A 23772-nucleotide genomic window follows, 5' to 3' on the forward strand; every position below is an offset into this window, starting at 1 on the left:
CTTTACTTTAAACTGAAAGGACTAACTGATGTGGACTTGGGGAAGATTTCATCAGAACATATTGGCCATCGACCAACGTCCTGGCTTTGGAGGATCCAAGTTCACAGGATTCCTAAGGGACTTGTAAAGGTCCAACTGCCCGCTCCACCACAGGAAACTGTCTCTCCCAATTTCCCGACACCCCCACGATGCTGCCACCATGGGAACCGACACCCAACACCCAAAGGAGTCACACAGGCTCAGGGGTGCTGCAGGCAGAGAACAGACGCTGCAATGGGTCCGACGGCGCTCGCACCTCGGGCTTCCTAGTCACAGGTGAGGAAACTGACCAAGTACTTTTCCTAATCAACTGGAGAAAAGAGCTGAACAGGAAACGTGTCAACTGCCAGCAATGAGCTCCAGTTCACACCAGGAGAAAGATCATCTCCAAACGCTGAGGGAGTGCGGGTAAGATCAGAAAATTCTTCCGTCATCGCGGACAACCATACTGAAGTTTGTCACAACAAGTTGCATGAAAAAAGTTAGTTTGGCGCCGGGCATGGTGGTTCACACCTGTAATCCAGGCACTGTGGGCGGCTGAGACAAGTGGATCACCTGAGGCCGGGAGTTTCAGACTAGCCTGGCCAAGAGGCAAAACCCCAACTCCATTTCTACTTAAAAAAAAAAAAAAAAATTTAGCTGGGCATGGTGGTGCACACCTGTAACCCCAGCTACTCGGAAGGCTGAAGCAGGAGAATCGCTTGAACCCAGCAGGCAGAGGTTGCAGAAACTGAAGATCATGCCACTGCACTCCAGCCTGGGCAACAGAGCAAGACTCTGTCTCAAAAAAAAAACAAAAAAAGTTAGTTTGGTACAGAACACGTGTTCTTTTAAAGTCACAACTGATACTTATAATTATCTAAAAAATACAGACTTCTCATCCTAGCTTTATTTATAAATCAAAAAGGGTCTGCATCTGAAGGAATCTGCCTGGCGCAGGGCGCACACACACTTCCATTAACACTAAACAACTCTCACAGGCCTATCATCCTTGTTCAGAAAGGTGCCGCTGTTTCGCTCCTGAGCAAGAATGACACACAAACGCATGAGGAGTTCCACATTATTTTTTAAAAAAGAAAAGTAAGGCCGGGCATGGTGACTCACGCCTATAATCCCAGCACTTTGGGAGGCCAAGGAGGGGGGATCATGAGGTCAGGAGATCGAGACCATCCTGGCTAACATGGTGAAACTCTGTCTCTACTAAAAATACAAAAAATTAGTTGGGCGTGGTGGCAGGCGCCTGTATAGTCCCAGCTACTTGGGAGGCTGAGGGAGGAGAATCGCTTGAAACCAGGAGGCGGAGGTTGCAGTGAGCTGAGATCGCGCCACTGCACTCCAGCCTGGGCGACAAGAGCGAGACCCTGTCTCAAAAAAAAAAAAAATTGACTGAATGTTGAATGAGTCACAGTGTCACAAGGGAGGAAAACCTCAGGCAGAGGGGCTGCTGGAGTGTAACCAGCCTCTGTGTGGATAATGGGGCAACACCCAGCAAGTGAAAATCACCTGTGCCTTTCTCAGACCCTGGCCTCTAGAAACCCACCCTATGAACACACATGTGCCTCGCAACGTGGCTGCCTCCAGGATGTCCGCTGCTGGCCTTCCACAGCCACAGACGAACAGATAAGCTGAACATCCATCCATGGGGTACGACAGGCCGTGTGGCTCCACACACACCTCCAAGGATGAGTAGAGGAAGCGACAGAGCCCGAGAGCACCCTGCTGCACTGCCACACACGTCACCCACGCACACATCGAGCAGCCGTGCTTGTCTAGTGTATGTGACACACCTGAGTCCCCCAACGCTGAGGACAGTTGCGTCAGTCCTTACATCCCTAGATGTCCCGAGCTACACAACCCGGCTCCCCAAACATCTACCACACACAGCCAGAAACGTGGAACAATGGCAGCAGCGATCCGTGGCTACAAACCCGTGTCCACGGCACCCGGACTGTGAAATAAACGTGAAAATGCTAAAATTAAAATTCCCGACATTCAGTCATAACCACAGATCCTGATGGAAATGTGGGGCTAAAGCAATAAAGTCAACTGTTGGCTGTGACTGAAAGGGTGACGGAGGCCCAGACACAGGGCACACCACAGGCAGCACACGTGAGAAGGAACAAGCCTAAAATGACTTCCTTACCAATTCAGACAACGTACAATGAAATACTTTCCGTCAAAGCACAAACAAGGGCCGGACGTGGTGGTTCACTTGAAGTCAGGAGATCGACACCAGCCTGGCCAACACGGTGAAACCCCGTCTCTACTAAAAAATACAAAAAATTAGCCGGGCGTGGTGGCGGCTCCTGTAGTCCCAGCTACTCAGGAGGCTGAGGCAGGAGAATGGCGTGAACCAGGAGGCGGAACCAGGAGGCGGAGCTTGCAGTGAGATTGTTCCACCGCACTCCAGCCTGGATAACAGAGCAAGACTCTGTCTCAAAAAAAAAAAAAGCATGAACAAGCCCGTGATGAGCATGACCACAGCAGCCAAAGGAGACAGCCTGTCCTACAACACTGACAGGAGCCCACCACCTGCTGGGCGTTCCTTTCAGCAAAGCCTATTTCAAAACAAAATGCAGTTTGTTTCTCCCCCAACAAAATGTTCACAAATGGCAAAAAGGCTATTTAGCAACAGAAGAACTGTTCTGCTAAACGAATGCAACTGGCAGGGCAGCCAGCTTGCGCCCCAACAGTGTTTCTTACATCAAAGCAAGGACAGTTTGGAAAACACTCCTGACACCAGCAAGCTTCGCCTGAAGGGCCAATGCCTTTGTAAACTCATCTTCCAGACAAGGATTTATCTGGTATGCCAAATAACTGTCTTTACAAGTACCAAAAACCTATCACAGGGCCTGTAATCCCAGTACTTTGTTACAGAGACCAAGCAGGTGGATCACTTCAGGTCAGGAGTTTGAGATCAGCCTGGCCAACATGACAAAACCCCGTCTCTACTTTAAAATAAAAAAAAAAGGCCCAGCGTGGTGGTGCACGCCTATAATCCCAGTTACTCCGGAGGCTGAGGCTGGAGAATCGCTTGAACCTGGGAGGCAGAGGTCACAGTGGGCCCCGTGATGGTTCCACTGCACTCCAGCCTGGGTGACAAAGTGAGACTCTGTCTCAAAAAAAACCCCAAAAAACTATCATAAAGAAGCTGTCAGATGGGCCGCCGTGGCTCACGCCTATAATCCCAACACTTTGGGAGGCGGAGGAGGACGGATCACCTGAGGTCAGGCATTTGAGACCAGCCTGACCAACAGGGAGAAACCCTGTCTACTAAAAATACAAAATTAGCTGGGCGTGGTGGTGCATGCCTGTAATCCCTGCTACTTGGGAGGCCAGGAGTTCAATATCAGCCTGGGCAACACAGTAAGACCCTGTCTGTAAAAATAAATAAATAAGACCAGGCACGGTAGCTCATGCCTGTAATCCCAGCACTTTGGGAAGCCAAGGTGGGCAGATCACCTGAGGTCAGGAGGTCGAGACCAGCCTGGCCAACATGGTGAAACCCCGTCTCTACTAAAAATACAAAAAAATTAGCTGGGTGTGGTAGCACATGTCTGTAGTCCCAGCTATGCAGGAGGTTGAGGCTGGAGAATTGCTTGAACTTGGGAGGCAGAGGCTAGTGAGCTGAGATCACGCCACTGCATTGGGAGACAGAGTGAGACTCCGTCTCAAAAAACAAACAAACTAAAAAACCTGAAAAACAAGAACAAAAAAACCACAAAAATAAACAAACAAAAAAACTAATTGGTTCCAAGGGGACACTTTAATCCTTGGAGTACAAAACGCAGGAGGCTCTGTGGAAACGTAAGGCAGAGTTTTCCCACACTGCCTGAAAACATAAGGACTCCCAGGACTGGTATTTGAAACAATTTAGTCTCAAACATCAAAGATGATCACCCCGCCGGGCGCGGTGGCTCAAGCCTGTAATCCCAGCACTTTGGGAGGCCGAGACGGGCGGATCACGAGGTCAGGAGATCGAGACCATCCTGGCTAACACGGTGAAACCCCGTCTCTATTAAGAAATACAAAAAACTAGCCGGGCGAGGTAGCGGGCGCCTGTAGTCCCAGCTACTCGGGAGGCTGAGGCAGGAGAATGGTGGGAACCCGGGAGGCGGAGCTTGCAGCGAGCTGAGATCCGGCCACTGCACTCCAGCCTGGGCGACAGAGCGAGACTCCGTCTCAAAAAAAAAAAAAAAAAAAAAAAAAGATGATCACCCCAGAGAACACTGATGTCAACAACACTTCTTATCACTTGGATTTATCAGGAAAATAGAGTTCACGCTGATTTTTAATAGGATGAAATTGTTTCTGTTTCTGTTTTTAGAGACAGGGACTTGGTCTGTCGTCCACGCAGGAGTTCAGTGGCGCAGTCATAGCTCACTGCAGCCTCAACCTCTTGGGCTCAAGTGATCTTGGTCTCCCTAGTAGCCAGAACTATTGGCATGTGCAACCACATGTGGCTAATTTTTTAAATGTTTTGTAATGATGGGGGGTCTCACGGTGTTGCCCGGGGCTCAAACTCCTGGGCTCAAGCAAACCTCCTCCCTCAGACTCCCAAAGTGCTGGGACCATAGGCAGAAGAGCCACCTTGCCAGGCCCAAAATTTTTAAAAGCGGCGAGGTTCACTGATCAACTAGCTACTGTGCATGTTCAGTTAACTACAATTCCTTTTGACAATTTTATTTCAGCTTTCCTGTGCAGTTTTATGTAGTCCTACCCAACCGCATATACAATTTTCCTGCTTTTTTCACTTATCATAAGCATTTTCGAAGCTTTTCACAAACATCATTTTTTAATACCTAAAAGACTCTCTAAATCTGACTTTCACAAGCTTTCCTAGCTTGTAACAGAAAAACACTACCACACAGATTTCCTAAATAAGTATTAAAACCTTCTAACTAAACCCAAACGAACAGGCATAGGCAAAGGACATAAATAGGTAATTTCCAAAAGCAAAAATGCTCTGGGTGCGGTGCCTCACACCTGTAATCCAAATACTTTCGGGGGCTGAGGCAGGAGGATCGTTTTAGCCCAGATATTCAAGGTTGAAGTGGTGAGCTATGATCACAACACTGCACTCCAGCCTTACCCTGGCTCGAAAACAAACAAAAAAAAGTGAAAATGACAACAGACATGAATTCCAACTTCAGTAAGGCCAAGCTAGAAAACGGAGACACAGAACAACACACCCTGCCCACCAGAGGCCATTGAGCAGGAGAAGTGGAGTGAAATTTCCTAAGAGTCTGGAGGATTTCCTGCCCCCTTCACCCGAGACCCCAGTCGTGATGTGCAAGGAAGAGCCACCTGCAAGATGGACACAAGCCACAAGCTGTGCTGTGAACCTGGGCACTCAGCACCGACGCCACCAGCCTGTGGGTCTCTGTAGTGAACGCCCCCCCCCCCCGAAATCGGACTGCCAAATTCTCCCATTTGACCGGGGTATTATAGAAAATTATTTGTATCAATAATGAAAATAAAGCACCTCGTGACAAAAAAAGGAAACTAATGATGTTAATATTAACTATGGAGCAGACAACAGAATCAGAGCTTAACTCCCTGATGCATGCGTGAACACATGGGAGACAGATGGACACCAAAATGGTACTTCTGAGGAACCACTTTCATTTTCTACAGTAAGAATTTCTGCAACAAGCAGGCCGGGCGTGGTGGCTCACGCCTGTAATCCCAGCACTTTGGGAGGCTGAGACGGGTGGATCACCTGAGGTCTAGAGTTAGAGATCAGCCTGGCCAGCATGGTGAAACTCCGTTTCTACCAAAAAGAAAAAGAAAATGCCGGACGCGGTGGCTCACGTCTGTAATCCCAGCACTTTGGGAGGCTGAGGCAGATGGATCACGAGGTCAGGAGATCGAGACCATCCTGGCTAACCTGGTGAAACCCCGTCTCTACTAAAAATACAAAAAAAAAACGCCGGGCGCGGTGGCTCACGCCTGTAATCCCAGTACTTTGGGAGGACGAGGCGGGCGGATCACGAGGTCAGGAGATCGAGACCATCCTGGCTAACACGGTGAAACCCCGTCTCTATTAAAAACGCAAAAAATTAGCCAGGCGTGGCGGCGGGCGCCAGTAGTCCCAGCTACTTGGTAGGATGAGGCAGGAGAATGGCGTGAACCTGAGAGGCGGAGCTTGCAGCGAGCCGAGATCGCGCCACTGCCTCCAGCCTAACTGCGCGAGACTCCATCTAAAAAAAAAAAAAAAAAAAAATTAGCCAGACATGGTGGCGGCGCCTGTAGTCTCAGCTACTCGGGAGGCAGAGGTAGGAGAACGGCGTGAACCCGGGAGGCAGAGCTTGCAGTGAGGCGAGATGGCGCCACTGCACTCCGGCCTAGGCGACAGGGCGAGACTCCGTCTCAAAAAAAAACAACAAAAAACAAAAAAACAAAAAAATTAGCCGGGCGTGGTAGCACGCACCTGTAATCCCAGCCACTCCGGAGGCTGAGGCGGGAGAATCGCTTGAACTCGGGAGGCAGAGGTTGCAGTGAGCCGAGATCGCGCTACTGCACTCCAGCTTGGGCGACAGAGCAAGACTCTATCTCAGAAAAAAAAAAAAAAAAAAAGAGAATCAGCAGATCACGAACACTTGACACTGTTTTTTTTTTTGGGGGGGGGGGGTTTGGTCGCGAACTCTCGGCCTCCCAAAGCGCTGGGATTACACGCGTAAGACACTGTGCCTGGCCCGCGTGACACTATTAAAAAGAGAAAAAAAAAGAGGGACTGCTAATATTCCCAAGTTGCTCAGGAAAGTTATAGCTGGGCTGCGATAAGAGGAGTGAGATACTGTTTTCGTTTAAACTTCACGTAGGTAACTTTGGAGGGGGAAAGCCGTTTCAATTGTGTCTTACTATCAAAGTTGACACATATACCAAATTTTCACTGTAAGTAAAGTGGTCAGTTTCAGTTTGCTATGTAACTGAACAAACTACTTGTATCAAGCAGAAACAAACTTTCATTAGACAGACGCTACGCAAAAGTCACAGAAGACCAGTTAGCAGCGAATTTAAACCAGCAGAGCCAAACCAAATCCTCGTTGTATTCCAGAAACTACCGGTTGGAGGCGTTCCAGGAAGAAAGAGAGGATCTTTTGCAAAAGAAAACAAGAAGTAGCACACACACAAATCCATGGCATTAAAAAAATAGACCGCTTTCTTATTTACAACATCGTTCTTTGCCGAGGTTATGTTGTGCGCGTTTCCAGCAAAGGTAGCCAACGACGCACACGAAATAACCACGATGGGCCGCCGCCGCGCAGCCCCTCACCTTGGCCGCTACCCTCGCACCCCTCGCCCGGCCTCGGGGAGCTCGAAGGACCACCGGACAGCGGGCGTCTCGTCCCGGAACCCGCATTCCCCGCGATGCCCACCCGCGTGTGGGCGCCGCGCGCTGCTGTCCAGCTGCCATCCCAACCAGCAGACCCTCGAGCGCAGCCCGGCCGCCTCTCAGGGCGCCCGGCGCGGGCCACGGGGAACCGGAGAGGAGGGCGGGCCGGTCGCCGGAGCGGAGCGCGCGGGGCCAGGGCGGAGCCCAACTACCTGAGGATGTTGTGCGCCTCCATGCTCCGGTTCTGGTTGCTTGAGCACACCACCGCCACCCGCAGCGGGGACGACGGCATGGCTGCGGCCCCACAGCCCGCGGCTCTCCCGCCTGGGTTCCCACCCCACCGCGGCGCTTCCGCGCGAGCAAAATGGCGGCCGCCGCGGCCGGAAGCGGGCGACGCGAAAGCGGCGGCGCAGCGTGCGGCGTCTGCGCGGCGGCCTCCCCGCCCACCTCGGGCGCCGGGCCGCGGACGGAGCGCAAGCACTGGCCTTCGGGCGCGCTGCACTCGGCGAGGCCGGGGGCGGCCAACGCCGCGCCGGCCCCCGGCGTCCGCAGCAGAGACCCGCACTCCACAAGGACCGGCTGAGCGTCACGGCGCTCAGCGCGGGCGTCCTGACGTCAGCACCCCGCGCCGGCGCCTAGTGTGACGCGCGCCGCGCCGAACGCCAAGACGTCACAAGGTGTCGCCGCTGCCTTTGGGAGTGATGCGAAGGTCCGCGCTTACCCGGGAGAGCATTGAGGACCGTTCCCCGGCCCGGCGTCTTGTGTCCTGAGACGATTTTTTGCTTTCCCTCGGTCCCCGTGGGGCCCATAGTTCTCACTTCTGCCACCCCAGTAGATCGCGCTTCACTAGATCTACTCCCTCCGCTGTCCCGAAGAGCCACAGACATTCCCAGTTCTGAGGCTCGCTCCCGTCCCGTGTCGCTGTTACCGTCCTCCGGCCCCGGCTCATACAAGCAGGAGCACATCGCTCTTTTATGAAAGCCCTTCAGCATTTAACGTTTAAATGCGAGGGCCGACCTGTGGCAGACCTGGCTGGGAGTGCACGTTGACTAGGGTCTTCCTCGCCTCGGGCTTCCTTGGAGAGGCCGCCGGCTGGTCTGAGATGTGGGTCAAGTTACAGTATGTCCAGTCAGCGCGAGTGTGTTGTCCCCCAGCGGTGCCTGTCTGCCTGGATGCGGCCTCACGGTGGGCAGTGGGTGGATGTTTTCCTGTGGGAGCGCCACGGACGGCAGAGGGAATTATAATGATTATCAACCTAATAACAGGCTCTCGGCCGGGCGCGGTGGCTCACGCCTGTAATCCCAGCACTTTGGGAAGCCGGGGCTGGTGGATCACGAGGTCAGGAGATCGAGACCATCCTGGCCAAGATGGTGAAACCCCGTCTCTACTAAAAATACAAAAATTAGCTGGGCGTGGTGGTGCATGCCAGTAATCCCAAGTAATCGGGAGGCTGAGGCAGGAGAATCGCTTGAACTTGGGAGTCAGAGGTTGCAGTGAGCCGAGATCTAGCCACTGCACTCCAGCCTGGCAACAGAGCGAGACTCCGTCTCAAAAAAAAAAAAAAAGTTCTCTAACTGAAAATATTTATTTGGGAATAGGACGTTGGCGAATATGCCTGCCATAGTAAACGATTTGCGCATTCAGGAAAGTAAAGGTTTTTAAAGAAAAAATGAAGAGGAAGATAATGGTTTGGAAATAATTAACCTTGGCTACAAAGAACAGTAACAAGCGTACTCCCAATGCAGGGTTGGACAGGCAGTTGCTGGGCAGCTGTGCTTGCTGAAGTATTTTTTTGTGTGAGGTTGCCTTAGTGCAAGGTTGTGGTTTTTGCAGAATCTTGTGATAGTTTTTCTTATTACTTATTCATGAGAACTCGCCCTTCGTGGCCTTTCCCAGCTGTGTTTGTCAAGGTATTTTTTAAACATAAGTGAGTCGACTTTTATTTCACAACTTGGATATTTTCCCCCTTTTGGTTGAGATCTTTCTCCAAATGCATCACTGATGAGTCATCCTGTAATTAAGTTTTGATAGTCCCCGTGCTGGGATGAACTTGTTCCAGGTAGCTGGTCTGCTCCCACACTGGAGAGACTGACTGCTGGGAGTTATTGTCAAAACCCTTTTTACCATATTTGAGCATCAAAGGTTTGAAGGGTGTGCTCTCAGGCTAAGTCTACCTAGAGTCCATTATTAACTTCAATTTTTGTTGCTTCTGTCATCTTTTTCTATCCTCTCAAAGTGCTGTGTCAGCATTATTCTGTTAGAAATTGTACTTTCAGGTCAGGCACAGTGGCTTACACCTGTAATCCCAGGAGAGGCCGAGGCGTGTGGATCACGAGGTCAAGAGATCAAGACTATCCTGGCCGACATGGTGAAACCCTGTCTCTACTAAAAATACAAAAATTAGCTGGGCGTGGTGGCACACACGTGTAGTCCCAGCTACTCAGGAGGCTGAGGAAGGAGAATTGCTTAAACCCGGGACGTAGAGATTGCAGTGAGCTGAGTTCGTGCCACTGCACTCCAGCCTGGCAACGGAGCAAGACTGTCTCAAAAAAAAGAAATTGTACTTTTGCAAAATATGGCAATGAATAAGTTTAAAAGGGGAAAATACAAGGTAAAATTCATAGTAATATTACTATCCCAGTTTGCATATTGGTTTTGACCCACGAACCCAGGCTTAAAGGAAAGCAATTAAAAACAAAATTAGAAAACAAAACCAGAAACATAGAAATTAAAGGAAACCAGTTGAATAAATAAAAGGACCATAGGAAATTAGGTGAGACTTGTAACCATGTGCCTTTTTTTTTTTTTTTTTTTTTTTTTTTGAGACGGAGTCTCTCTCAGTCACCCAGGCTGGAGCGCAGTGGCGCAAATCTCCACTCACTGCAAACTCTGCCTCCCGGGTTCATGCCATTCTCCTGCTTCAGCCTCCCGAGTAGCTGGGGCCACAGGTGCCCACCACCACGCCCAGCTAATTTTTTTTGTTGTTGTATTTTTAGTAGAGATGGGGTTTCACCGTGTTATCCAGGATGGTCTCAATCTCCTGACCTCGTGATCTGCCCACCCCGGCCTTCCAAAGTACTGGGATTACAGGTGTGAGCCACCGCGCCCGGCCGCACTGTGCCTGTTTTCTTGTTCTGTGTGGATGGGTCTCAGTGTTCCCAGAGGAATTTCCCCATGTACAGCATATAGTATTGACATACTTATTTGATACCTTATGTAACCAATAGGTACTAAAGATCTCTTAGATCAGGTTTTTGTGACATTACCAGCAGAAGCTATTGACTGTGAAATGTCAATTATACCATTGATGGCAGTGGCAGCCTCTCTTGAGTAGCTGCTGGGAAGATGCTGGCTGCAGCAGGGGAGGCTCAGCTGGGACTGTGTGCTCCACTGAGCATGTGGGAGCCCTGCCCCCTTCCAAGTTGGCAGGACAGGAGCCCCACTCTCTGGGAGTAGCTGCATCTGCCCAGCCACAGCTGTGGACCCAGGTATCCCTGCCATCCCAGGGCTGAGATGCCACCCCCGCCTACCCCCGAAAGCTCAGAAGTGCCTGCACCTCCACCTGGCCTCTCCTGACTCTTGACAAAGCTGAAGCCGAGCCTAGGTGCTGTTGCAACCTAGCCAGGTGTGCACACACTGAGGGCAGTGCTGGCATGCCAGCCCCTTGCTGCCTAGACCCCCTCTGGACTTTGAGTGCTCACAAGCATGAGAGTAAGGCCAAGGAGGGGCTGAGGGCAGCTCAGCCCAGTCCTGTAGGCAACACTCAACCTGAACAGCCTGAGCCCTGTGGACGACATGATTGATGGCGGCAGGAGGCACACAGGCTCCTGGGTGGAAAGGGGTGGGTGTCCAGTGAAGACCCACCTTCAAGCTAGGGACAGCCTGAGACATGGGGGCTGGGCTGCCAGTTCTGGGTGGAGTCTGCTGCCCAGAGTGAGATTTATGGTGCTTTTTCTGGGCCTGTCCATGGCTGCCTGTGGATCGATCAGCACACACTTTCTCCCTTCTGAAGCCCGTAAAAACCCCAGACTCAGCCATACTCAGAGACGTCAGGAATACCACCTGTGGGAAGGATCTACCCACTTGGGATCTCCTCGATTTGTGGGGATGACAAATCCTCCTGTGGGAAGGAGCTACTCACTTTGGGTCCCCTGAGAGCTGTTCTGTCACTCAATGAAGGTCCTCTCTTTCTTGCTCACCCTCCAGTTATCCACGTACCTCATTCTTCCTGGACACAGGATGAGAACATGGGACCTGCTGAATAGTGGGACTGAAAGAGCTGTAACACACACAGGGCTGAAACACACCCCCTGCTTGCCACATTGCGGGCAACGCGGAGGAGAGAAGAGAGCTGTTGCCCTTCAGGGAGCCCAGACTTGGGGGCTCCCTGAGCCAGGTCTGTGACACCCTCTTTGGGGCTCTGCAGCTCCTTGCATCTCCAAGATTCTGGGAGCCACCATGTTCCCCAGTGCCTGCAATGGAAGCCACTTCTGGTACGCCTGATCCAGCTGCAGACTTGCACAGAGCTGGCACCTGTGCTGGTGCCTGCAGCTGCCTGCCCCACTGCAGCTGGCATACCTGGCTGTGCACAGTGAACGGCCCCGTGCTTGCTCACACACCCCCTGCCGCTGCATGCTTGGAGGTGTGGGATCTGGGCCAGTAGCATCAGCTGAGTGCAGCCTATCAGGCTGAGTGGGTGGATTGCGCCCAGTGGGCCCAAGCAAAACTCAGGCAAAGGCGCCCCAGCCCCAGAGGTTTCTGGCTGGAAAAGTTACACCCTAAGGATCCTGTGACACCATTACCCTGCCCAGTGAAAGAGGTAGAATCAAAGGGGAGTAAGAGTCTCATTATAATATGCAGTCTTGTTCCAAAGTCTTGGGAAAAGCTGTCTGTAGCATGAAAACGTCAGCTTCTCCAGGTTTGAAGTTTGGGTGTTTCTGCTTAGGGCATCAGGCAGTTTGGTGAACACTGTGTGGGACCCATGCATCAGGCATGAGACTTGTCCCTTAAGATGTATCTAGTTTGGCCTGGCACAGTGGCTCATGTTTGTAATCCCAACACTTTGGGAGGCCAATGTGAGAGAATCTCTTGAGACCAGGAATTTGAGACCAAACTGGTCAATATAGCTAGATCCCTCTCTATTTAAAAAAATTATATATATATTTACACACACACATATACACACATATATAACATACATATGTATTTTATATATATATATACACACACACATGTGTGTGTGTGTAAATGATTTTTTTTTTTTGAGATGGAATCTTGCTGTGTCGCCAGGCTGGAGTGCAGTGGTGTGATCTCGGCTCACTGCAACTTCCACTTCCCAGGTTTAAGTGATTCTCCTGCCTCTCCTCCCGAGTGGCTGGGATTACAGGCGCCTGCCACCACACCCGGCTAATTTTTGTATTTTTAGTACAGACGGGGTTTCACTATGTTGGCCAGGATGGGCTGGATCTCTTGACTTTGTGATCTGCCTGCCTGGGCCTCCTTACAGGCGTGAGCCACCGTGCCCAGCCATGAGTTTATTAAAAGGATATTAATTTTTTTTTTTTTGAAATGGAGTCTTGTTCTGTCGCCCAGGCTGGAGTGCAGTGGCATGATCTCCACTCACTGCAACCTTTGCCTGCCAGGTTCAAGCAATTCTCCTGCCTCAGCCTCTCGAGTAGCTGGGATTACAGGCGCCTGTCACCACACCCGGCTAATTTTTGTATTTTTAGTAGAGACACTGTTTCACCATCTTGGCCAGGCTGGTCTCAAACTCCTGACCTCAGGTGATCTGCCCGCCTCCGTCTCCCAAAGTGCTGGGATTACAGGTATGAGCCACTGCGCCCGGCCTATTAAATTTTTTTTTGAGACAGGATCTTGCTCTGTTACCCAAGCTTGAGTACAGTTGTGGGATCATGGCTCACTGCAGCCTCAAAACTCCCAAGTTCAAGTGATCCACCCACCTCAGGCTCTCAAGTAGCTGGGAATCCAGCCATGCATCATTATGCCTGGCTAATTTTTTATTTTCATTAGAGACGGTCTTGCTATGTTTCCAGGGCTCATCTTGAACTCCTGGGCTCAAGTGATCCTCCCACCTCAGCCTCCCAAGGTGTTGGGATTACAGGTATGAGCCACCATACCCAGCCTAAATCAGAATTTTAAATGCATCTATATGTTGTCAATAACTCAGAAGATACAGCTTTTTCATTAACCCAACAATATCAAATTAGTTTTATTCGTCAAATAATTACATACAAAAACAGATCATTTGAAGACTGCACGCGGTGGCTCACACCTATAATCCCAGCAATTTGGGAGGCCGAGGCAGGCAGATCACCTAAAGTCAGGAGTTCAAGACCAGCCTGGCCAACATAGTGAAACCCTGTCTCTACTAAAAATACAGAAATTAGCCAGGTGTGGTGGCAGCCACCTGTAATCCCAGCTACTTGGGAGGCTGAGGTGGGAGAATCACTTGAACCCAGGAAACGGAGGAGCTGAAATCATGCCACTGCACTCCAGCCTGGGCAACAGTGAGACTCCATCTCAAAAAAAAAAAAAAAAAAAAAAAGGCCAGGCACAGTGGCTTACACCTGTAATCCCAGCACTTTGGGAGGCTGAAGTGGGTGAATCATGAGGTCAGGAGTTCGAGATCAGTCTGGCCAACATGGTGGAACCCTGTCTCTACTAAAAAAAAAAAAAAAAAAAAATTAGCCTCGTGTGGTGGTGTGCATGTGTAATCCTAGCTATTCAGGAGGCTGAGGCAAGAGAATCGCATGAACCCAGGAGGTGGAGGTTGCAGTGAGCTGAGATCATGCCATGGCACTCCAGCCCGGCGACGGTGCGAGACTCCATCTCAAAAAAAAAAAAAAAAAAAATCCTGTTTTAGGCTGATTTTATAGTTTTATGACCTCAAAACATCTAATGGAGTCAAATACAATCCTGCCTGATGAGTAAACCCAGGCAAAAATGTATGCTGCCAATTATTATGCCATTTCTATTTTTATTTTACAGCAAATTTAAAACCAGCTTATTTATTAAAGACTCACAGCCTGGGGGCTGGGTGCAGTGGCTCATGCCTATAATCCCAGCACCTGGAGGCCGAGGCAGGCGGATCACGATCAGGAGACCATCCTGGCTAACACAGTGAAACCCTATGTCTACTAAAAATACAAAAAGTAGCCGGGTGTGGTGGTGGCACGTGCCTGTGATCCCAGCTACTCAGGAGGCTGAAAATCGCTTCAACCTGGGAGACGGAAGTTGCAGTGAGCCAAGATCACGCCAGTGCACTCCAGCCTGGGTGACAGAGTGAGACTCTGTCTCAAAACAACAACAACAACAAAAAAAACAGATAATTGGATCCCAATTATATTTCTGACAAAATGGGACACATTCGCATGGCTAAACTTTATTCGCCCAAATAGGTGATCTAATGAAGGATACAGACCAAAATTTGGGGGATAGCAGTTTCTATAGGAGGTTTATTATTTGGAAAAACCTTATTTTACCATTTTTCCCATTTCAAATGATTCGGGGTTATGTATTCAAACGTTTCTCCACCCCTCCCTTTCCCCCAGGACTCTTGGCTTTCAGAAGTCCCTCTGGAACCTCCCGCCCAGTAAAACCCCATCCCACCGGTGCGGAAAACAAGGTGCCCCGACTGTAGTGGATCCAGCCTTGGAGAGGCCTCACCCGGCCTCAACACCTCTTCCCCCAGACCCCGAGGGCCAGGACAGTGTCTCTACCTTCAGACTAGGCAGAGTGAGGTCCCCTAAGAGAGACAGAAATATTGTTATTTCCCCACCCAAAGTTATCTGCATTAGGTGAAAAATGGCCACACATTCTTTGTGGTTCCTCTCATCAAGACATGTGGTCTCTTTCTCATCCCTTGAATCGGGGCAAAGCCTTCTGATTTGTTCTGATCAAAAGAACTTAGCAGAACCGATGTCCCAGCCCCAGTTCCAGGCCCAGAACCCAAGAAATCTTGCAGCTTCCACTCTCACTCTCCTGGAGCCCTAAGGCTGAAGCAGGCTGCTAGACAGGCCACATGGAAGAGAACCAGGTCACCCCGACCAACAACCTGTTGCCTGCCAGACAAGCGAGTCAGGCTGTCCTAGCCCATCCAGGTGCAGCTGATGTGACAGCTGACTACAGCTCCATGAGGGTCCCCAGGTGAGCCCAGCGCAGATTGCCAACCCACAGAATTGTGGACAAATACATGACCTGGCCAGATTTTGGGATGGTTTGTTACACAGCAAAGGCTAACTGATACACAGTTCCTCATTTTGCCTTTGGTAATGAGATCCCACTTGATTTCAGGGGCAGTGTGCCAGTCTCAGTAGATGGAACACAATTGGTCTATTCAACCACAATAATTCTGTTCCCTAGTGTTGGGGAAGTGCCTAGAATCAGACCCTCCCCACGGAGTGCAAAAAGAATGCACCTTGGCTGGGCGCGGTGGCCATGCCTGTCATCCCAGCACTTTGGTAGGCCAAGGAGGGTGGATCATGAGGTCAGGAGATTGAGACCAGCCTGGCCAACATGGTGAAACCTCATCTCTTCAAAAAAAAATACAAAAATGGCTGGCGCAGTGGCTCATGCCTGTAATCCCAGCACTTTGGGAGGCCAAGGCGGGTGGATCATGAGGTCAGGAAATCGAGACCAGCCTGGCAAACACGGTGAAACCCCATTTCTACTAAAAATACAAAAAAAAATTAGCTGTCCATGGTGATGTGTGCCTGTAGTCCCAGCTACTAGGGAGGCTGAGGCAGGAGAATGGTGTGAACCCGGGGGGCAGAGCTTGCAGTGAGTGGAGATTGCAACACTGCACTCCAGCCTGGACGACAGAGCAAGACTCCGTCTCAAAAAAAAAAAAAAAAAAGAGAGAATGCACCTCAGCTATCCCTTCTGCCAGCCCAGCCTGCTGGAGGTCAGATGTATTTCCTGAGCTCTTAGAAGTGTCGGTCAGTGCCACGGGAACTGCTCCTACAAGTCTGGTGTGGATGCCCCCAGGTATACCCTGAGGTCCGAGGGGGTGGACTGCACAAGCTTGTCCGGGATGGCCCTTGCTGCAGCTACTGGTAGGCTGCGTGCTGCCAGTAGCAACCCCCAAAGGATTAGAAGTAATCACCACCCTGGGCCCCTTTGATCCAGAAGACATGGATGGGACAGACTGGCTCTTCGCAGGTCATGTCCACGAGGCTCTGCATCTCGGCCGGCCCGGCACAGATGGCGGCAGCCAGATGAGCAGCTCAGTGGCACACTGTGCACTGGGTAATGCAGCCCAAGTGGACACTCCCGCCCCGCTCACCATTGCAGGGCCTGGGACCTGGGGCTGCCCCAGCCACATCCACCCTGCACACAGCCCCGTTGCCACTGCCACTGCCCCAAAGCAAAAAAAAAAAAAAAAAAAAGAAAAATTTTTGAGATGGAGTTTCACTCTTGTTGCCCAGGCTGGAGTGCAATGGTACAATCTCAGCTCATCGCAACCTCTGCCTCCCCGGTTCAAGCAGTTCTCCTGCTTCAGTCTCCCCAGTAGCTGGGATTACAGGCATGTGCCACCATGCCCGATTAATTTTGTATTTTTAGTAGAGATGGGGTTTCTCCGTGTTGGTCAGACTGGTCTTGAACTCCCGACCTCAGATCCGCCTGCCTCAGCCTCCCAAAGTGCTGGGATTACAGGCGTGAACCACCGTACCTGGCCACAAAATTTTTATGTTAGAGATACGTAACATAAAACTACCCTGAGCTTAAGATTTTGACCAGCTTAATCTGACAGCCTACCTTTTTTTTTTTTTTTTTTTTGAGACAGGGTCCCCCACTATCACCCAGACTGGAGTGCAGTGACACAATCACAGTTCACTGTACCTCCACCTCCTGAGTTCAAGCCATCCTCCCACCTCAGCTCCCAGCTCAGCCTCCCGAGTAGCTGGAACTACAGGCGCGCCCCGCCACACCTGGCCAATTATTGTACTTTTTGTAGAGACAGTCTTACCATGTTGCCCAGGCTGGTCTCAAACTCCCAGGCTTGAGGGATCAGCCTGCCTTGGCCTCTAAAAGTGTTGGGATTGGCCGGGCGCGGTGGCTCAAGCCTGTAATCCCAGCACTTTGGGAGGCTGAGACGGACGGATCACGAGGTCAGGAGATCGAGACCTTCCTGGCTAACACGGTGAAACCCCGTCTCTACTAAAAAATACAAAAAACTAGCCGGGCGAGGTGGCGGGCGCCTGTAGTCCCAACTACTCAGGAGGCTGAGGCAGGAGAATGGCGTGAACCCGGGAGGCGGAGCTTGCAGTGAGCTGAGATCTGGCCACTGCACTCCAGCCTGGGCGGCAGAGCAAGACTCCGTCTCAAAAAAAAAAAAAAAAAAGTTTTGGGATTACAGGCGTGAGCCAGTGCACCCGGCCAAGCTTTGTTTTTTTTTTTTTTTGAGATAGGATCTGGCTTTGTTGCCCAGGCAGGACTGCAGTGCCGTGATCATGACTCACTACAGTCTCAAATTCCCGAGTTTAAGCAATCCCTACCACATCAGCCTCCTCAGGAACTGGGACCATAGGTGTGAGCCACCACTTCCAGCCTGAGAGCCTAACTTTATTTATTTTGAGACAGAGTCTCACTATGTTCCCCGGGCTGGAATGCAGTGGCGTGATCTTGGCTCACTGCAACCTCTGCCTGCCGGGTTCAAGCAATTCTCCTGCCATAGCCACCCGAATAGCTGGGATTACAGGTGCCCGCCACCACACCCAGCTACCTTTTGTATTTTTAGTAGAGACGGTGTTTCACCATGTTGGACAGGCTGGTCTTGAACTCCTGACCTCAAGTGATCCACCGGCCTTAGCCTCCCAAAAGTGCTGTGATTACAGGCGTGAGCCACCACCCCCAGCAGAGCCTAACTTTAATAAACATTTCTCTAGGTCCTTTTCCTCAAGTATTTCAATCCTTCAGTTAACTGTTTGTCACCATAAGCCATTGATACCCGGTCAAACTTAAATTTACATTTCCTAGGGTTACATTTCCGGCTCACTGCGTCTAGGGTTTTGGTTACCACAGAGCTGTTGTAATTTGTAAATCCAGTAATTTTAAAGCCCTTTGAATCTTTTTTTCCCCCTTAATCTTGGCTAGAACACCAAAACAGCGAGCTTCATCTCAACAAAAGCAGAAAAGTCAGCACATTTCACGGTAGGCAGAAAGAAACAGGCAAGAACTGAAAAAGCTCTACCTGCAAACTCTCGAGCTGCAACGTTTCTTGGAGAATAATGCCACATGAGCTCCGAGTTCTCCTTCACGGGATTTGCCTGTCAGCTGTTTTGTTTTGTTGCGTTGTGTTTTTTGAGCAGAGTCTCACTCCGTTGCCCAGGCTGGAGTGCAGTGGTGCGATTTCAGTTCACCGCAGCCTCCATGTCCCGGGTTCAAGTGATTTTCATGCCTCAGCCTCCCCAGTAGTTGGGACTACAGGTGTGCGCCACCACGCCCAGCTAACTGTTGTGTTTTTAGTAGAGACAGGGTTTCACCATGTTGCCCAGGCTGGTCTCGATCTCCTGAGCTCACGTGATTTGCCCACCTTGGCCTCCCAAAGTGCTAGGATTACAGGCGTGAGCCACCGCGCCGGCGATGCCCATCAGTTTTGGGTTTTTTGTTTGTTTGTTTTGGTTTATTTTTATTTATTTATTTATTTATTTATTTATTTATTTATTTATTTAGAGATGGAGTCTTGCTCTGTCACCCAGGCTGGAGTGCAGTGACCAGATCTCAGCTCACTGCAAGCTCCGCCTCCCGGGTTCATGCCATTCTCCTGTCCCAGCCTCCCAAGTAGCTGGGACTACAGGCGTGCACCACCACGCCCAGCTAATTTTTTGTATTTTTAGTAGAGACGGGGTTTCACCGTGTTAGCCAGGATGGTCTCGATCTCCTGACCTCGTGATCCACCCGTCTCGGCCTCCCAAAGTGCTGGGATTACAGGCTTGAGCCACTGCGCCCGGCCTGGTTTATTTTTTTGAGATGGAGTCTCGCTCTGTCGCCCAGGCTAGAGCACAGTGGTGTGATCTCAGCTCACCACAAGCTCTGCCTCCCAGGTTCACGCCATTCTCCTGCCTCAGCCTCCTGAGGAGCTGGGACTACAGGCGCCGCCACCATGCCTGGCTAATTTTTTGTATTTTTAGTAGAGACAGGGTTTCATGGATTAGCCAGGATGGTCCTGATGTTGTGATCTGCCCACCTCGGCCTCCCAAAGTGCTGAGATTACAGGCGTGAGCCACCATGCCCAGCCAATTTTTTTTTTTTTTTTTTTTGAGACGGAGTCTTGCTCTGTTGCCCAGGCTGGAGTGCAGTGGTGCGATCTCGGCTCACTGCTGCAAGCTCTGCCTCTGGGGTTCAAGCAATTCTCCTGCCTCAGCCTCCTGACTAGTTGCAATTACAGGTGCCCGCCACCATGCCCAGCTAATTTTTGTATTTTTAGCAGAGATGAGGTTTCACCATGTTGGCCAGCATGGTCTCAAACTGCTGACCTCGTGATCTGCCCACCTCGGCCTCCCAGGGTGGGATTACAGGCGTGAGCCACCGCGCCTGGCCGCCCATCAGTTTTAAAATGTGCCCAAGTTAGAGCAGAACAGAAGCTGAGAAAAATTAAAAAGAAAGATAAATAAAGACAGTTTGCCGGCCGGGCGCGGTGGCTCAAGCCTGTAATCCCAGCACTTTGGGAGGCCGAGACGGGCGGATCACAAGGTCAGGAGATCGAGACCATCCTGGCTAACACGGCGAAAACCCCGTCTCTACTAAAAACACAAAAAATTAGCCGGGCGAGGTGGCGGCGCCTGTGGTCCCAGCTACTCGGGAGGCTGAGGCAGGAGAATAGCGGGAACCCGGGAGGCGGAGCTTGCAGTGAGCTGAGATCTGGCCACTGCACTCCAGCCTGGGCGACAGAGCGAGACTCCGTCTCAAAAAAAAAAAAAAAAAAAAAAAAAAGACAGTTTGCCCAAGTTGGGCCATAATATAGCCTGCTGGAGACCCAAAAAACCTGCTGTGATTTAATGTTTGAGAATCCCATTTCATGTCTTCTTATTTTCTGAAGAGCGAGAAGATTCCATAGATCCTATCAGGAAGTGTTAAGCACATGAACCGCTGTTTCAGATGGTGGCCACAGACCCAGTTGATTTCGGGGTTGTTTTGTTTTGTTTTGAGACAGGATCTCACTCTGTGGTCCAGGCTGGAGTGCAGCGGCACAATCTTGGCTCACTGCAACCTCTGCCTCGTGAGTTCAAGCGATTCTCCTGCCTCAGCCTCCTGAGTAGCTGGGAGTACAGGCGCCCGCCACTGCGCCCGGCTAATTTTTTTATTTTTAGTAGAGACGGGGTTTCACCGTGGTCTCGATCTCCTGACCTTGTGATCCGCCCGCCTCGGCCTCCCAAAGTGCTGGGATTACAGGCGTGAGCCACCGCGCCCGGCCTGTTGTATTTTTAGTAGAGACAGGGTTTCACACTGTTAGCCAGGATGGTCTCAATCTCCTGACCTTGTGATCTGTCCGCCTCGGCCTCCCAAAGTGCTGGGATTACAGGTGTGAGCCACCGCGCCCGCCCAGAAGATAAAGTTTTTTAAAGGAAAGATGAGAAGGATTACTTGTTTTGAAATAATTATCCTTGGCCACAAAGATCAGTAACAAGAATGACAACTATCTGAGGGTGGACAGGCAGTCCTGGGCAGATGTCTTCACAGAAGTGTTGTTTTGTGTGTACAAGGTTGCCATGGACTTTGTGCAAGTATGTGGTCTTTGGAATCCTTTGTGACAGTTTTCAGGCATGCGGGCCTGAGACCCCCCCTTTCAATAGCCTTCCTTAGCTCTATTTATCAGGGTAGCCTCCTGTTTTGCTTTGCTTCTCTTCTTCCCTTCCCCTCTTTTTCAACCACAGTGACTCTTTGATTCTGAATCAGAACTAGGTGAGCTGAGAATGAAGACATGAAGGATGGCGGCTGTGAAAAAGTACTCTGTGCACCGAGCTGGAGATCCCAGTGCAGGGCAAGAATTATCCCCAGAGCAGGCCGGGCACAGTGGCTCACGCCTGTGATCCCAACACTTTGGGCGGCCGAGGCAGGCGGATCATCTGAGGTCAGGAGTTCGAGACCAGCCTGACCATCATGGTGAAATCTGGTCTCTACTAAAAATACCAAAATTAGCTAGGCATGGTGGCAGCTGCCTGTAATCCGAACTACTCGGGAGACTGAGGCAGGGGAATTGCTTGAACCCAGGAGGCAGAGGTTGCAGTGAGTGGAGATCGTGACGTTGCACTCCACCCTGGGTGACAGGGGGAGACTCTGTCCTCTCCCCCAAAAAAAGAGTTTTGAGAACTGTGCCATCTGACAAAGTGTGCACCAAACATAAGAGGTTATTTGTTTAAACTTAAGTTTAACGGCCGGGCGCGGTGGCTCATCCCAGCACTTTGGGAGGCTGAGGCAGGCGGATCACGAGGTCAGGAGATCGAGACCATCCTGGCTAACACGGTGAAACCCCGTCTCTACTAAAAATACAAAAAATTAGCCGGGCGTGGTGGTGGGCGCCTGTAGTCCCAGCTACTCGGGAGGCTGAGGCAGGAGAATGGCGTGAACCCGGGAGGCGGAGCTTGCAGTGAGCTGAGATCGCGCCACTGCACTCCAGCCTGGGTGACAGAGTGAGACTCTGTCTCAAAAAAAAAAAAGTTTAACTAAAATATAGAACGGAGGTCCTCAGTCACAGTAGCTGCATTTAAAGTGTCCCGTGTGGGGCCCTAATTGGGGAAAAGGAGTCGGGCTGGAGGGAGTAGGGGAAAGCAGAGACAGAAAGGACATGGGCTGTAGGTCTGCCTTTCCGTATGGCCCTCCTAAACAAGTCATGCATGTCACTCACAAACTTCCTGCTCGCCATCAAAAGCCTCAAATTACCAAACACCCTGGCTGACAGGAGAACGCAGGTAAAGCTCCCTTCTGCCTTGGCGTTGGCCGTCAGCCCAGGAGCCACCCTACAAAAATGCCCAGCAAGCCTTTGTCTCCATGCCGTTGGCCTCTCTTGCTGGCCACCCATTGCCTCTTTGCAACGTATTTTCCTACTTTCGCTAACATATCTGCCTTTCTCTACCTACAGCTGTCTTGGTAAATTCTTTTTTTTTGCAGGGGGGATGGAGTCTCACTTGGTCACCCAGGCTGGAGTGCGGTGGTATGATCTCAGCTCACTGCAACCTCCAACTCCCAGGTTCAAGTGATTCTCCTGCCTCAGCCTCCCGAGTAGCTGGGACTACAGGCGCCCACCACCACACCCAGCTAATTTGTTTATTTTTAGTAGAGACAGGATTTCACCATGTTGGCCAGGCTCGTCTTGATCTCCTGACCTCGTGAACTGCGTGCCTTAGCCTCCCAAAGTGCAGGGATTACAGGCGTGAACCACTGCGCCTGGTTGATGGTAAATTCTTTTACCCCGTCGCTGGCCCAAGCAGTTGTTGCTGTCCCGAGACACGGTGTCCACAGCGACTCGTGGCCGCCTCCCCAGACACGGTGTCCACAGCGACTCGTGGCCGTCCCGAGACACACCGTCCACAGCGACTCATAGCCATCCCGGTGACACACCGGGCCCACAGCCGCATCATAGCTATCCCAGACACACCGCCCACAGCTTAATTTGTATTATCCTCCAGACAGTCGGTGTCCATTGTGCAACTCAGAGCTACCCTGGAGACACACCGTCTAATAGCGACTGCGAGTCGCTCGTAGACACGGTGTCCACAGCCACTCGCAGTCAGCCTCCAGACAATAACACCGCCCACAGCCACTCAGCCACTCCCCGAGACATGGTGTCCACAGCGACTCGCAGCCTTCGAGACACACCAGTCCACAGCCACTGCGAAGCACCTCAAGACACGGTGTCCATTAGCCACTCAATGGCTGCCCCAGACACGGGGTTCACAGCGACTGTGGCTGCCCCAGACACACCGCCCACCCACTGTGGCCGCCCCAGACACACACAGTCCACAGCGACTCGTGGCCGTCTCCGACACACCGCCCCACTGCAGGCTGCCCCCCCAGACACGGTGTCCACAGCGACTCGTAGCTCCTGCGTCCTTCCACAGGGTATGATGAGGTCCTGGCCCATTAACTATGAATGTGACCTTATTTGGAAATAGGGATCTTTGCAGGTGTAATCAAATGAAATGAGGTCGTGTTGAATTAGTGTGGGCCCTCCTCCCATCAATGGTGCTGTGCTATAGGGAAACATGCATTGCTCTTCCTCCCTGTTTCATGACACACAGCTCCTAAAATGCTTGGATGAGCTGGGGGTGGTGGCGGGCACCTGTAGTCCCAGCTACTCAGGAGGCTGAGGCAGGAGAATGGCGTGAACCCGGGAGGCGGAGCTTGCAGTGAATTGAGATGGTGCCACTGCACTC

The 23772-nt window shown here is 51.1% G+C and overlaps 1 protein-coding gene across 1 annotated transcript in view; it reads right to left on the minus strand.

Annotated features, from left to right (window-relative positions):
• SSU72 (SSU72 homolog, RNA polymerase II CTD phosphatase) overlaps positions 1 to 7968 on the minus strand; it is a 33803-nt gene extending 25835 nt beyond the window's left edge. Inside the window, exon 1 of the mRNA XM_003890973.4 lies at positions 7591 to 7968. Coding sequence (XP_003891022.1) covers positions 7591 to 7670 — 80 coding nt within the window. The 5' untranslated portion in view covers positions 7671 to 7968. The remainder of the gene's footprint in view (positions 1 to 7590) is intronic.
• Between the last annotated feature and the right edge of the window lie 15804 nt (positions 7969 to 23772).

The sequence above is a fragment of the Papio anubis genome, chromosome 1, assembly GCF_008728515.1.
Source record: "Papio anubis isolate 15944 chromosome 1, Panubis1.0, whole genome shotgun sequence".
Lineage (NCBI taxonomy): Eukaryota > Metazoa > Chordata > Mammalia > Primates > Cercopithecidae > Papio > Papio anubis.